This window comes from Silurus meridionalis, chromosome 10 (assembly GCF_014805685.1).
Source record: "Silurus meridionalis isolate SWU-2019-XX chromosome 10, ASM1480568v1, whole genome shotgun sequence".
In the NCBI taxonomy this organism is placed as follows: Eukaryota; Metazoa; Chordata; class Actinopteri; order Siluriformes; family Siluridae; genus Silurus; species Silurus meridionalis.
The window spans coordinates 12,557,796-12,569,895 of record NC_060893.1 but is presented as its reverse complement, the minus strand read 5'-3'; the positions used below and the strand labels follow the sequence as shown (position 1 = coordinate 12,569,895).

Here is a 12,100-nt window from a genome sequence, read left to right as displayed (position 1 = left end):
TGGATGATTATAGAAATAATTCAACATCGTCCTGTTTATTTGTTTGTTTTTTTATTTTCAGATTTAATATGTTCATAAATAACTATTACTACATTCACCAAATAATATATTACCTCACACTTCATCCAGATAAAAAAAAGGTACAATTAAAACTTTTCACAGCATTAAAATATCAGTGAATCTTACATCATCTTAATAATATCGTAGCTCTGCTTTGTCCTAATTTAAAATCAAGATTTCAAAACTGGTGTCCTGTTTCTTACAGACTTCATTATAAAGAATTACATCAGTATATACCACTGGCGCCCAGTTGCTTTTTTTTTCTTTTGTGCCTAGTGCATGATGGGAACAGGAATGTCTCTCTCTCTGTGGCGAGAACACAGTGTGTAAACATTTCACTGCAGTTAGTAGACTGCTGTGCAGTTCAGTAACGCTCATGCAGCGGGTCAGTAAGTGCTTGTGTACAGCAACGATCAGTAAAAAAATACTGTGGCACTTCACATGTCAGACTGTGGCTCCAAGTGAAGAGTGAGAATAGCTGTAGGAGGGAGGAGTTTAGATCACAGCTCATGTGCTGCTCGCTGCTCAGTGCATTAGACAGACAGAGAGCTTTACTGATGTCGGGACATTGTGCATCAGCACTGCACTCACATCTCTTTCGCATGTCTCTTTCCCGGTCTCCTTCTGTCCTTATTTACAGGGTTCCTTCATTTGGTTTACTTTTCTGTCTTTCTGATCCTCGTTCCTTCTTTCCTCCTCACCCAGACGGCTCTCATTTTGAAATCCCTGGCCTTGGAATAATATTGAAACCCAAAGTAAACATAGTGTAATTTATTAATAGTACAAAAACTATTCAACTATTAATGTTTTTGAGCATTTTTGTTCACTTTTCTTAAAGCAATGATGTTTCAATTTCAACGCTGCTTCTATCAGTAATGTTCTGAATCGTCCACGTCTCGTATGCCACAGTGATAAGAACAGTTTGTGTTGAAGTGCAGGAAAGAAGGATGAGACCTCGGGCATGTGTGGCTCCGTCAGTCTCGCTCTCTCTCCAGTTCTACAGCAGCTTCTGTGATTTTCTTTTTTTGGTTGTAAAAAAATGCTCTATTCTTTCTAGCACACAAGAATCTAAAGCTGGAGATGAGGATGGGCTTCCCACTGTTTCACTGGAACCAACAGTCTTCTCTTTATGTTGGTAAAGCAGTGCACAAGCTTGTGCTTGATTTAGCTTCATCTTCATCCTCACCCTCAACCTTAAGTGTAGCTCTAGGCTCTCAGTCTCAGGTGAGGAACTGGGTGCTGGTCGCCCAGATCCCTAATCGAGAGAGGGCAGGGTGAGACGGATCACCTCGGTGGCGGCCCCTTATAGTGAGCCCTGTGTAAGAGCAGAGCAGGTAACGCCAGACACTTCCTGAAGTGTTCCAGTTCAGCCTGCATTCGCTCCCTATCGAGTGCCAGCCGCTGCCTCTGCGACAACAGCTCCTGGAGATCCAAAGTGAAAATGTCAGTGACGGTTCATCGAAAAAAATAAAATGATGCACACACACACCCAGAAGAAGAGTTCTCCTGAATGGTACACCTTTTTACCGGGTACCATATACCTGCATGTCATGTTTCATTTCCAGATTATATACACAATAAACTTAAAAACAAATGTCCAAAAAGGAAATGTCCAATTTAATAACCCTATTAACAACAATATGCAGCTGCAGGATCAAAACTAAAATATCAATCACATTACAGTTGTTCAGTTATCTATCACTGAACTGGTACATACAAGTGTTCTGATTGTCTAAACTATTAATCCTGTCCTGTCAGCCTTTATACATGCATATGTTTACTATTCTATTTACTAATAACACTTTATTCCTGTATTGTCTTTGATAGTTTCACTCTCATTTAATGGAGTTTTGAAACTATACCCTGACTCCAGTCTTTATTTTTTTTTTTTAGTTTGGCTGGCTGCTGAATGGTGTTCACACAAAGAGAGCAGTACAGTGAGTATATAAACTTTGGAAAGAATGGATATATACAGTAAGTCTGTTGCACTGTATCACTTTTGCATTTTAAATGAAAGCAAAACAAAAAGGATTTTCTATTCAATTCTAAACATTTTCTGTTACAGAAAGAAATGTATTCGAAAATGCTCCATAGTCCCATTACTTGACTGTTTTTTATTAAATTTTTAAATAAATTTTTATAAATTAAATTATTAAATACTGAAAATCAGATATAAGCAGCAGCCACTACATCCTGCATCCAAACAAGTTCCAAGTTTGGTTGAATGCACCAGACAGTGTGGTATCTTTGCCATTAGTGTGTATTACTGTGACTTACAGTAATCACCGAAGCCAAATTTTGTAATAATGTAAAAATGTGATTAATTAGATTGGTGCAAAAGAACATACAGAGTCACAGGATTTTTCAGATAGAGGTACTAAAATAAAAATGATCCTGCACACGGGCAAGCTGCGCTTCAGGAGCTAACCTTAAGCCTGAAGTGTTAGCACAGACAGATCATGTTTACTTACCCCCATAGTGACAGAGAGCTGATCAGCTGTAACACTCAGGTGATAGTGCTGAGCCTCCATTCTCCTACACTCACTCTGCAGAACCTCACTCTCTATATCCCTCTCTGTGAAAATGAGCATACACACACACACACACACACACACACATCAGTGTACTGCTGTAAAAGTTATTAAAGAAAACCTGGAAATGCCACACGATTATCTGCTGGCCTGAGAGTGGAACTCACCATCTATGTACTCCTGATATGCTTCCACTACGGCCTCAATACCCTTCCATTTCGGATTGTATTCCTCTTCCTTCTCCTCCTCCTCCTCCTCCTCATCTTCCTCACTTGAGTCTTCATCAGCCGATCGCTCATCACTCAGCCCGGACTCATGGTGGGCTGCAGGGTGGCAGGAGTGGCCATTGGTATGAGAGTAAGGTAGTCGGTTCGGCATCCCCTGGTGCTCTGGAGGGTTGTAACATACAACGTTGTTAACCTTGTGGTTTGGCTCAGGGGGTCCTGGAACACTTCCTGCTGAAAGAACAATGTTGATTAAATCCTTATGCATTGGTCATTGAGGATAAGCAGAGACGTACTTAACCATAATAACTAATACAATCTCAAAATCTGCTTCCGTGATTTCTTACAGTAATTATTAAGCCTCAAATAACTCTTTTTTTCAAAAGTGCTACATGGATAATGTAGCTAATAAGTAATTATTTTGCTCACAGGTTCCTTCAATATTATGAAATAATATGAATAAACAGTATTTGTGGGGGAGTGGAGCAAAATAAATAAAACGGGAAATGACAGGCAGTCCTGTTTTCATTAGATTATTAATATTTAATTTTTATTTTTTCAGCTTAATGGTTTTCTCCATTTTAAAACAGCCAGCCTATTTTTTTGTTTATTGACTTCACAAAATAATTAGCAGCTGCTCTATTTTCCTTCCTTTAGAAATAATTTTCAACACTGGCTCACACTTCAAAGAGTTGTGAAATCACAGCTTAAAGCCAGATAAACTCAGCATGATGCAAAATGAACCACTTTCATCCCACGCAGCAGAGTATCGCTTCCTCTCTCACCTTTGGGTTTGTGCTGGGACTTGTGTGTAGACTGCAGTACAGACTGGTGGAAGTGTTGCGCAAACTCCTCTGCACTGAGGTTCTCCCAGGGTTGGGACCTGCTGTGATCAGTCAGGCCGTTTAGCCCATGAGGCCGCTGCTTTAGCTGTGTGACTGGAGGTCTGGAGCTTTTCTGCAGGCCTGTTGTTCTCCTGATTGGTGCGGCTTCTCCTAAACGAGGCTGGTCCTGCAAGGGGGCGAGTGGAGGGGGCTCTTTAGGGCGTAAAAGCTCAGAGGGTTGTGAAGGTCTGTGAAGGTCTGGCTGGCTGACACTCTGAGGGTGCCTGGCAGGTCTAGGAGGAGTGGGGCTACGGGAATTTGGGTGGGGTTCTCCATTTGACTGGCAGGGTGTGGAGGGTGCTGTAGGATCTGAAACAGATCAAATTAACACAATTAGAAAATAAAAGAGTCGGATGAGAGTCTCGCAATAAATATTCACCCTCCTTGAACTTTTCCACCTTTAGTCAGAGTTGCAACCTGAAGTGTGATTAGATGTCCTGAACTTAAGATAAACCACAAAACATCATATGCAAATATTCTGCACCTTTGAAATATTATGCAAATCAAAGAGTTCTTTAAGTTCCAGGGTGCAACATAAACAGTGGAACTGTTTAAAGAGAGTGTAAGAAGTGTAAATACTCATATATAAGTCATTGTAGTTTACACAGCGGGGAAAAAAGCTGTATGAGTTGTATAGGAGTCCTACCAGAGGCAGTAGTGGGAGGGCTAGAGCAGGGTGTGTACGTAGCATATCGGAGTGTGTCGAGAGTGACAGTTTTCTTTTTGATGGCATTTAATAGATTCACTACTTTCTCTTTTTCTGTAATAGCGAAACAAAAAAATCTTTCTTAAAATCAGATATAAATATTAATTATATTAACAAAAGTTTTTGGACACCTGATCACAAGATTCATATGTGCTTTTTGAAAAACCCATTCCACATTTCATCCCTATTTGCTCTTATAATAACTGCCACTCTTCTTGAAAGATGTTCCACTAGATTTCGGACTGTGCTTGTGAAGTGTTGTGCTCATTCAGCCAGGGGGTGTAAGTTATGTCAGTTTTCTGGTGTAAGGTGAGAAGGCCTGGGGTGCAGTCAGTGTTCAAATTAATCCCAAAGGTGTTTACTAGGCTTGAGGTAAGAGCTCTCTAGTAAAGCCACTCAAGACCTTTCACTCCAACCCATGTGAACTATATCTTCATGGGGGTTTGGGTCTCTTAGTTCAAGTGAAGAAAAAACTTGCAGAAAAAAAAGCTACTGCATCCAAAGACATCCTATACAATTGTGTGCCTCCAACTTTGTAGTGACAGTTTGGAGAAGAAACACATATGGCAAGTAAAATCTGGTGTCCCAATACTTTTGTCCATATAGTGTATTTAAACTATCAATGTTGAGTGTCAGTATACTTCATAGATTAATATAAACACAAACATTAGACAAAAAAAATACTGAAACATTAAGAGGATATAAGATTGTCTGTGTGTGTGTGTGTGTGTGTGTGTGTGTGTGTGTGTGTGTGTGTTTGCATACACACCTATTCTTCGCTCTTGGCTGACATGGTTCAGGTTGAACATGTTGAGGAAATGTTTCTTGTTCTCTAGTTCAGGTGCTCTGTCCATTTCGTCGGCCGTGTATCGGGTGGACAGAGTGGGCGTGGGTGTGGGTGGAGTCTGACGTTTACTTTGAGCAGGTATAGGAGATGGGCTGTGCTCCCTCATCATCTTTCTCCTCTTCTTTCTCTTTCTCTCCAAAAGCTCATCCCGCTGGGACAGTGTGGTCAATCCAAACACAGCCAAGTAGTCCAGTTTCTGCAAAGAGATAAAAGGAGAGAATAAGAATGAAGGTGAGATTAATCAAATAAATAACATACACAAGCAGAAGAAGGACGAGAAGGAGGGGTACGTGTGGGGATAAAAGATGGAGTTACCTCTTTCGACTGGTCCAGCTTGAGAGGAGGCTGTTCAGTCACTTTCCTCAAATGAGCTCTAACTTCTTCTTCGTCACTCTCATCATAAGAGTCATCCAGCTCATAGTAATAACCTGATACACAACACAGAGTCTGAGTTACAGGAGAACAAAAAATATAAACCCATAAAACCCATACATATAAAACTCCAAAACGATTGCGACCAATAATCCACATTAAAAACATTATTTAGGCCATGCGATTATTTATTTAAAAATAACAAGACATACAATAATATTTCAAAGTGTGTTTTTTGAGAAAAAAAAAAGAGACTTTGAAGTACCTTTTTCTCTCGCTTCCCTGCGTCTTTTCTCCTCCATGTCAAGTTTGCTCAGAAGAGTTCTGTACTGCTGCAGTGTGTGATCAAACACCAGTGCTGGTTCTCGTGGGGGACAATGAGGGAAGCTTCTGATGGGGGACCCTGCTCTTTTAGTTCCCCTGAGCTCTGAAAAGGGAGCAAGCAAGGGACAAGGGAGTCTCTGCTTGTTCAGAATGCTCTGGCTTGACTTCTCCTGCTCCGTAATTAAGGAGCTGGGCTCGAAGTGGCTTGGTGTCCTTGAAGGAAGGCCTCTGTCTGGGCACTCGGGTTTAGTCAATCCTGGAGGTGGACGACTTGGAGGAAAAGGAGGGTCATATGATCGACGTGAGTGTGAGGGAGCGTTGATGAGGGACACAGGATTCCAGAGAGTGGTGGGAGGGTTAGGAAGGGTGGGTTTGGGGGAGATAAGAGGAGGTGGCGCTCCCAGGTGGTGAGGTAGCTCTCTGCTATTCAAGTCTTGGTGGCGCGAGTTAGGCCTGTGTACAGTAAAACCATGAAGAGTTTATAAACATGGGCACCAGATGGCGCTATTCTACAACGTTTCTAAAGTCAATGAATTTTTCTTTGCCTCATGGTACTTCAACATCATGGCAGATCATAGCAACATCAGTCCAGATTAAAAGTCTTAAGGATGGAAGATATGTAAATTAAAAGCAACAATCCCTACATTATTTTAAAGCTAGGTGTACATGGGAATTTTGTGAGTTGCTAGAAAATAAAACGTTATAACGATATTGAGGCCCATTTAGTAGACTAAAGGTATAATGAAATTTAGATAATTTGATCTGTTGTCTAAATTAAGTATAGATTTTTCTCATTGCTCCTTTAACAACACGTCACAAAAGCAGCTTTACAATAGTACAGATGAAGATTTATTTTTAGATCCCTCTGAGCAAGACAGAAGTGACGGTGGCAATGACAAGCTTCTTGAGACAATATTGAGCAAGAAATTAGGAGAGGAATCAGAATCAAAAGGGAACCCATCCACTACTGATGGACCCTGAAATGTGGGATTATAAATCATTACTTCTTTGCAACTGTATACTATAATATCTGACAAAGAATGTAATACAGCCTTCAAGGTTAAAGAAGCAGTTCTTAGGTATGGTCGACAGTGTCCAGAGAAGATTATCTACTGAAACATGTGAGTGTATGTGTTTGTCTTTACTCTTCTAGCCCTTTAGAAGTACAAGTTATGAAGAAAGTTATGTAAGCTTTGAAACAGAATTATGCTGTTTAAAATAAAACTTCCAAACTAGAGGCATACAGATGCTCGTCTATATCACCAATTTGAAATTACATAAAAGCCAACAATAATCAGAAACATGACCAGGTCAAAAGGTATGTACTGCCCACCTCTGTGTATCCGCCTGTGGTTCATGTGCCTCTGGCTCTGTGTTGTGCTGTGAACACTCAGGGCCCTGTCTGTCTGCTGTGTCCGCTCTAAGCCTTCTGTGGCGTGCCAGCCATTTCTCATCCTCTCCCTGGCGCTGAAGAAGCACAGCACCCGGCCCTAACCGCTCGCCAGGGGTGGGTACCAGGCTGGGCATCGGAAGTGGAGCGGGGCCACCCGGGGAGGAATACAAGCCAGGCTGCAGAGGCTTTGGTGCAAGAAGTGAGGCCTCTTTGGTTTTCTCTGGAGACGGAAGAAGACAATTTACATTCTGCTTAATAAATCTAAATTGTTTTAAACAATTAAGATGTACACTATATGGACTAAAGTATTAGAACACATTATATTTCCAGCCATATGTGGTTCTCCCCTAAACTGTTACCACAAACATTTAGCACAAAATTGTATGGGATGTCTTTGGATGTGGTAGCATAAAACTTTCCCTTTAGTTGAACTAATAGACCCAAACCTGCTCCAGTATGTTAATGCCCCTGTACATAAAGCAAGCTCCATGATGATTTAGTTTACATGGTTTGGAGTAGAAGATTTTAAGTGGCCTGCTATACCTCTGAGATTTATTGGAACACTTAACTCTCAATAACCATTCTCCCAAATGTAGTGGAGCCTCTTGCCAGAGGAGTGGAGGTTAACTGCAACTGGGGACTAAATGTGGAATGGGATGTTCAAAAAGACCTATATGAAACACATGGTTAGGTGTCCAGAAATGTGTCCATATAGTGTATTTGTAAACGAAGCTCTAAATCGAGTGTATGAGTGTCGGGTCAATTTGTGTCAAAAGATTTGCTTTTTAGTACAGACATACATGTTAAAAGGGTCGTGCATTATAATCACACCTATCTCTGTGTGGTTAGAGATAAAGTTGGAAATGAACGAGTGTAGGTGTGCACCTGTGTACCTGCTCGGTTTGGTGTAAGCTTGGCTCGGTCTTCTATGTGCTGCCTGTGAGAGTGTGTGTTAGAGTGTGATTGTAGCTCCTGGCTCAAGATGTGCTTCTCCATGGCCCGGACTGCCTGAACTTCTCTCTCTTTTGCTCTCTCTTTTTGTCGCTCCAGCTCTCTCTCTCTTTCCTCCTCCCTTTCCCTTTCTCTTTCCCGCACGCGCTCTCGTTCCCGCTCTCGTTCCCGCTCTCGTTCTTTCTCTCGCTCTACCTCGTGAGCTCTCTCCTTCTCTCGCTCTCTCTCGCGCTCTCTCTCACGCTGGCGAAGCTTGTCCTCCATCTGCAGCCTGTCAGAGATTCACACACAGACATAGACACAGATACACACACACACAAAAGGGTGTGAGATGCAACACTCTCCACAGGAACATAAAGAACACACTCAGAGGGAGGCAACAGGAACACTAGAAGTGTTGATGCTGTTTACTACTGAGCATGAGGAGGAAAAGTTGAACAGATTACAGGCCACATGGGGTGGGTACGTGTGCAGGGGCGTGAACATGCATGTATATGCGTGTGTGTGTGTGTGTGTTTTTGTATTTGTAGGAGTAACGGCACATATGTGTTACCAAGGGAAAATTGTGATATATACAAACACAAATGTACCATTGCTATCAAGGCCAATTTACTTCAGCCAATTTTAAGTTTATTAATGATACATTTCAAGAGAAATGCATGGTTAAAAACTATTCGGATAAACTGAAGTGGAAAAACGAGCCAGGGCATCCTGGAAGCATCATTAATTGGGTGAATATCTGTGAGTGTGTGCATGTATGTGTGTGTGTGTGTGTCTGTGTCTGTGTGTGTGTGTGTGTGTGTACCTCTCGTTCTGCAGAGCTGTCAGAGACTGATGGCTGAGCTCTGCCGGGTAGCGCACCCCTGGCAGGTGGAGGTGAGCAGTGCTGGGATGTAGAGAGGGCAAGGCTCCCCCCGCTGGCAGCTGGTAGTAGGGCGAGCGCAGGGCAGATAAACAGAGGGACTCATCCATTCTACCCAGCGGTGGGGGAAAGAGGGGAACAGAACAGCTCATTAGTGGCTCCTGCTGCTGCATCACTATCTCTCTCTCCTCACTTCATTAACCCCAACTCTCTGCCTCCCTTTACATATACACACACACACACACACACACACACACACACACACACACACACACATTCACATTCACACACACACACACACACACACACACACACACACACACACACACACACACACACAGACACACTCACACTCACACTCACACTCACACTCACACACCAAGTGAGGTCAACATTAAAGACAATTTCAGTAACCGCTTTTCAGCCTCCATTAAGAAGCATGCTGAGAGCGTTCATGCTATTTTGTGTCTAAGTCTTAAAAATGCATGGCATTTACAAAGAAATAGACATACAAACATTTAGCGTTAATTATTTATGTTAAAAAATTCTTTAAAATGTAGTGGCTTATCCCAGGAACACTGGGTCTGAGGGGTGACATCAGTTCAGCACAACAAATCATGTTTGCACTCATACATTTAAAACTACGAGAATTCAGAAGTTGGGACAAATCACTTCCTAAACAAATAACTGCTAATAAACTGCTAATAGTGGTGCTAGTCGAAGCATAGACTGGACCATGTGCAAAGACTAGATAAGCACCAACACCATTACAGTGACACACACACACACACACACACACACACACACACACACACACACACACACACACACACACACACACACACACACACACACCCACCTGTATGAAGATAGGGCAGGGTAGGCAAGATATCCTGAGCGAAAGTACCCGGGGTCCAGCCCTAACGGGAGTGAAGATAATCTCAAATCCTCAGCAGAACCATATGGACGGAACCCGCTGCGCAGGTATTCCTCTGGCACCGCCCCCAAAGGCAGTGCACCAACTGGTACAGCCCCCGACTGCAGAACATGAGGCATCTGACGTGATAAACTAAAAGACAGAAAGAGCGAAAATAGCTTATAAAACCAAAATATCTATATAATCTTAGGTTTAATCATTGGTTAATATGTTAATTTATGATAATAATATACAGCCACAGGTTCTATGTCTACACAAGTGTGTGGCTCTTACTTAATGGCTTGTAGACGAGGATCCTGCATTACTGCATTGGGGTTTAGACCAAATGGATATGGCGCCCCCATTAGGTGAGGGGGAAGTGAGGAGACACTCTTCTCCTGGGACGTATGAGAAGGATGAGGAGGAGGATCTCGAGCAGGTCCTCTCAAAGCAGCATCAGCCTAGAAATACAAAAAAAATTATTATTTGTCAGTTGTTATCTTAATTATTATAACTATAATCAGGTCAACTATTTTGTTTTGGTCTCCTAAAATGAAATAAAGTATTAATATGCTTGAATGTATGCTGTGTGTGTTGACTGTCGAACTGTTGTTAAAAGAAAAAATGAAAGAAATGGATTTAAAAGTGCTTAACCAATATGGCCATGTTTACAGAATTCAGTCTCTTTCCATCCCTTTAACTACAGCAAAGCAGCAACAAAATAAAAGCAAAAGAAAAAATGTAGAACATTCTGCAGAAGAATGCAAATCCACATATATTTTGCATGAAGTTTTTAGCATGTAAATGTGATTCAAAGCAGCTTTCTAATGACTGCAGCACTCCTTCTCTGGATTGGGCCAAGGCAAGTGCAGTAAAAAATGTGTAGGCTTTGTTGGAACTTTAATATACTATAGGCACAAATATACTTCACTTCCACTACACGTACATGTTCACAGCAGCTATGTGAGCAGCATTGTTCACATACTCACTTGCATATCTTATGTACATCTGGAAGATTAAACGCAGCATTCATTAGAGCCAAACCGTCTCCATCTGGTTTCCAAGTCTAGCTGTATGTTCACGATTTCATACAGCTGACAAGCTCTAGCTCTCTGTAAAACTTCCTGCAGTGGGTGTGATTGAAATCACAAGGAGTGGTACTTAAACCAGGAACTTTGGTAGGTGAAGGTTTTAAATGTAAACATTTACTGGAATATGGAAACTGGATGATGTTACTAGAGATTACTAGAAGGTTTGAGTGAGTCTATAACTATGTGATATGCGATACAAAGTTTGTTTTGGTTTGTTTTGTCAGTTGGGGATTCAGTGCCTAATCATGTCATCCCACCACCACTATTTAGGTTGGCATTACACTACACAGAGGCACATCAATTTCTGAAGAGATGCACTAAAGATACGCCAAATCATCTTGCATATACGCAGTTATCAGCAACTATAAATTAGTCTTAACATGTTAATTGTTACTGTTAAATACATACAATTTGTTTAGTTTTTTTGTTTTAACCTAAACCTGTGTACACACGCATTTGTGTGCGCGTGTGGCCAGAATCAGCTTCTTTTTTTACAGAATCCTTCTTTATTGCTGGCAGCAAAGCCAACAGAGCAGCCCCTTTCTTCCACCTCCCCTGGGTAGCAACACAGAAGCTCTTTGTGTGTGTGGAGAAAGGCTGGTTTGATCGGGGGAAGTGGGCATTGTCTGAACTGCTCCCCCTATGACTGCACGGCCAAACAGGCCTACAGAAGCACCAAGAGATCAAGCCTGAACAAACAGACCCATCAAACCCATTCACACACACACTCGCACACACAACCCACAGTTTGCCACATTCCCCTTCTTAAACCCCGTGACCTCACTGCATCAGGACTGAACCCTATTTAACCCTAGGCAACTGGACTACACATGAGCATTCCCCACAACATTCACAAACAAACACACACACACACACACAGCTTACGGGCTCATGTACTGTATACCCTAAGGCTGGTTATTGCTTCCTTCCAAACAAGGC

General features: G+C 41.9%; 1 protein-coding gene across 9 annotated transcripts in view; it reads right to left on the bottom strand.

The window, feature by feature from the left end:
- Positions 1 to 34: 34 nt before the first annotated feature.
- LOC124392356 (genetic suppressor element 1-like) overlaps positions 35 to 12,100 on the bottom strand; it is a 44,484-nt gene continuing 32,418 nt past the window's right edge. For 7 of the 9 annotated variants that reach the window (XM_046859286.1, XM_046859287.1, XM_046859289.1 and 4 more), the window contains 13 exons: positions 10,365 to 10,531; positions 10,014 to 10,223; positions 9,098 to 9,265; positions 8,235 to 8,563; positions 7,282 to 7,561; positions 5,890 to 6,401; positions 5,568 to 5,680; positions 5,175 to 5,448; positions 4,346 to 4,459; positions 3,601 to 4,008; positions 2,759 to 3,049; positions 2,532 to 2,635; positions 35 to 1,482 (listed from right to left, as the gene is read on the bottom strand). In XM_046859286.1, coding sequence (XP_046715242.1) covers positions 1,345 to 1,482; positions 2,532 to 2,635; positions 2,759 to 3,049; positions 3,601 to 4,008; positions 4,346 to 4,459; positions 5,175 to 5,448; positions 5,568 to 5,680; positions 5,890 to 6,401; positions 7,282 to 7,561; positions 8,235 to 8,563; positions 9,098 to 9,265; positions 10,014 to 10,223; positions 10,365 to 10,531 — 3,108 coding nt within the window. In that variant the 3' untranslated portion in view covers positions 35 to 1,344. The remainder of the gene's footprint in view (positions 1,483 to 2,531; positions 2,636 to 2,758; positions 3,050 to 3,600; positions 4,009 to 4,345; positions 4,460 to 5,174; positions 5,449 to 5,567; positions 5,681 to 5,889; positions 6,402 to 7,281; positions 7,562 to 8,234; positions 8,564 to 9,097; positions 9,266 to 10,013; positions 10,224 to 10,364; positions 10,532 to 12,100) is intronic. The other 2 variants (XM_046859283.1, XM_046859285.1) reach the window with 2 other exon arrangements.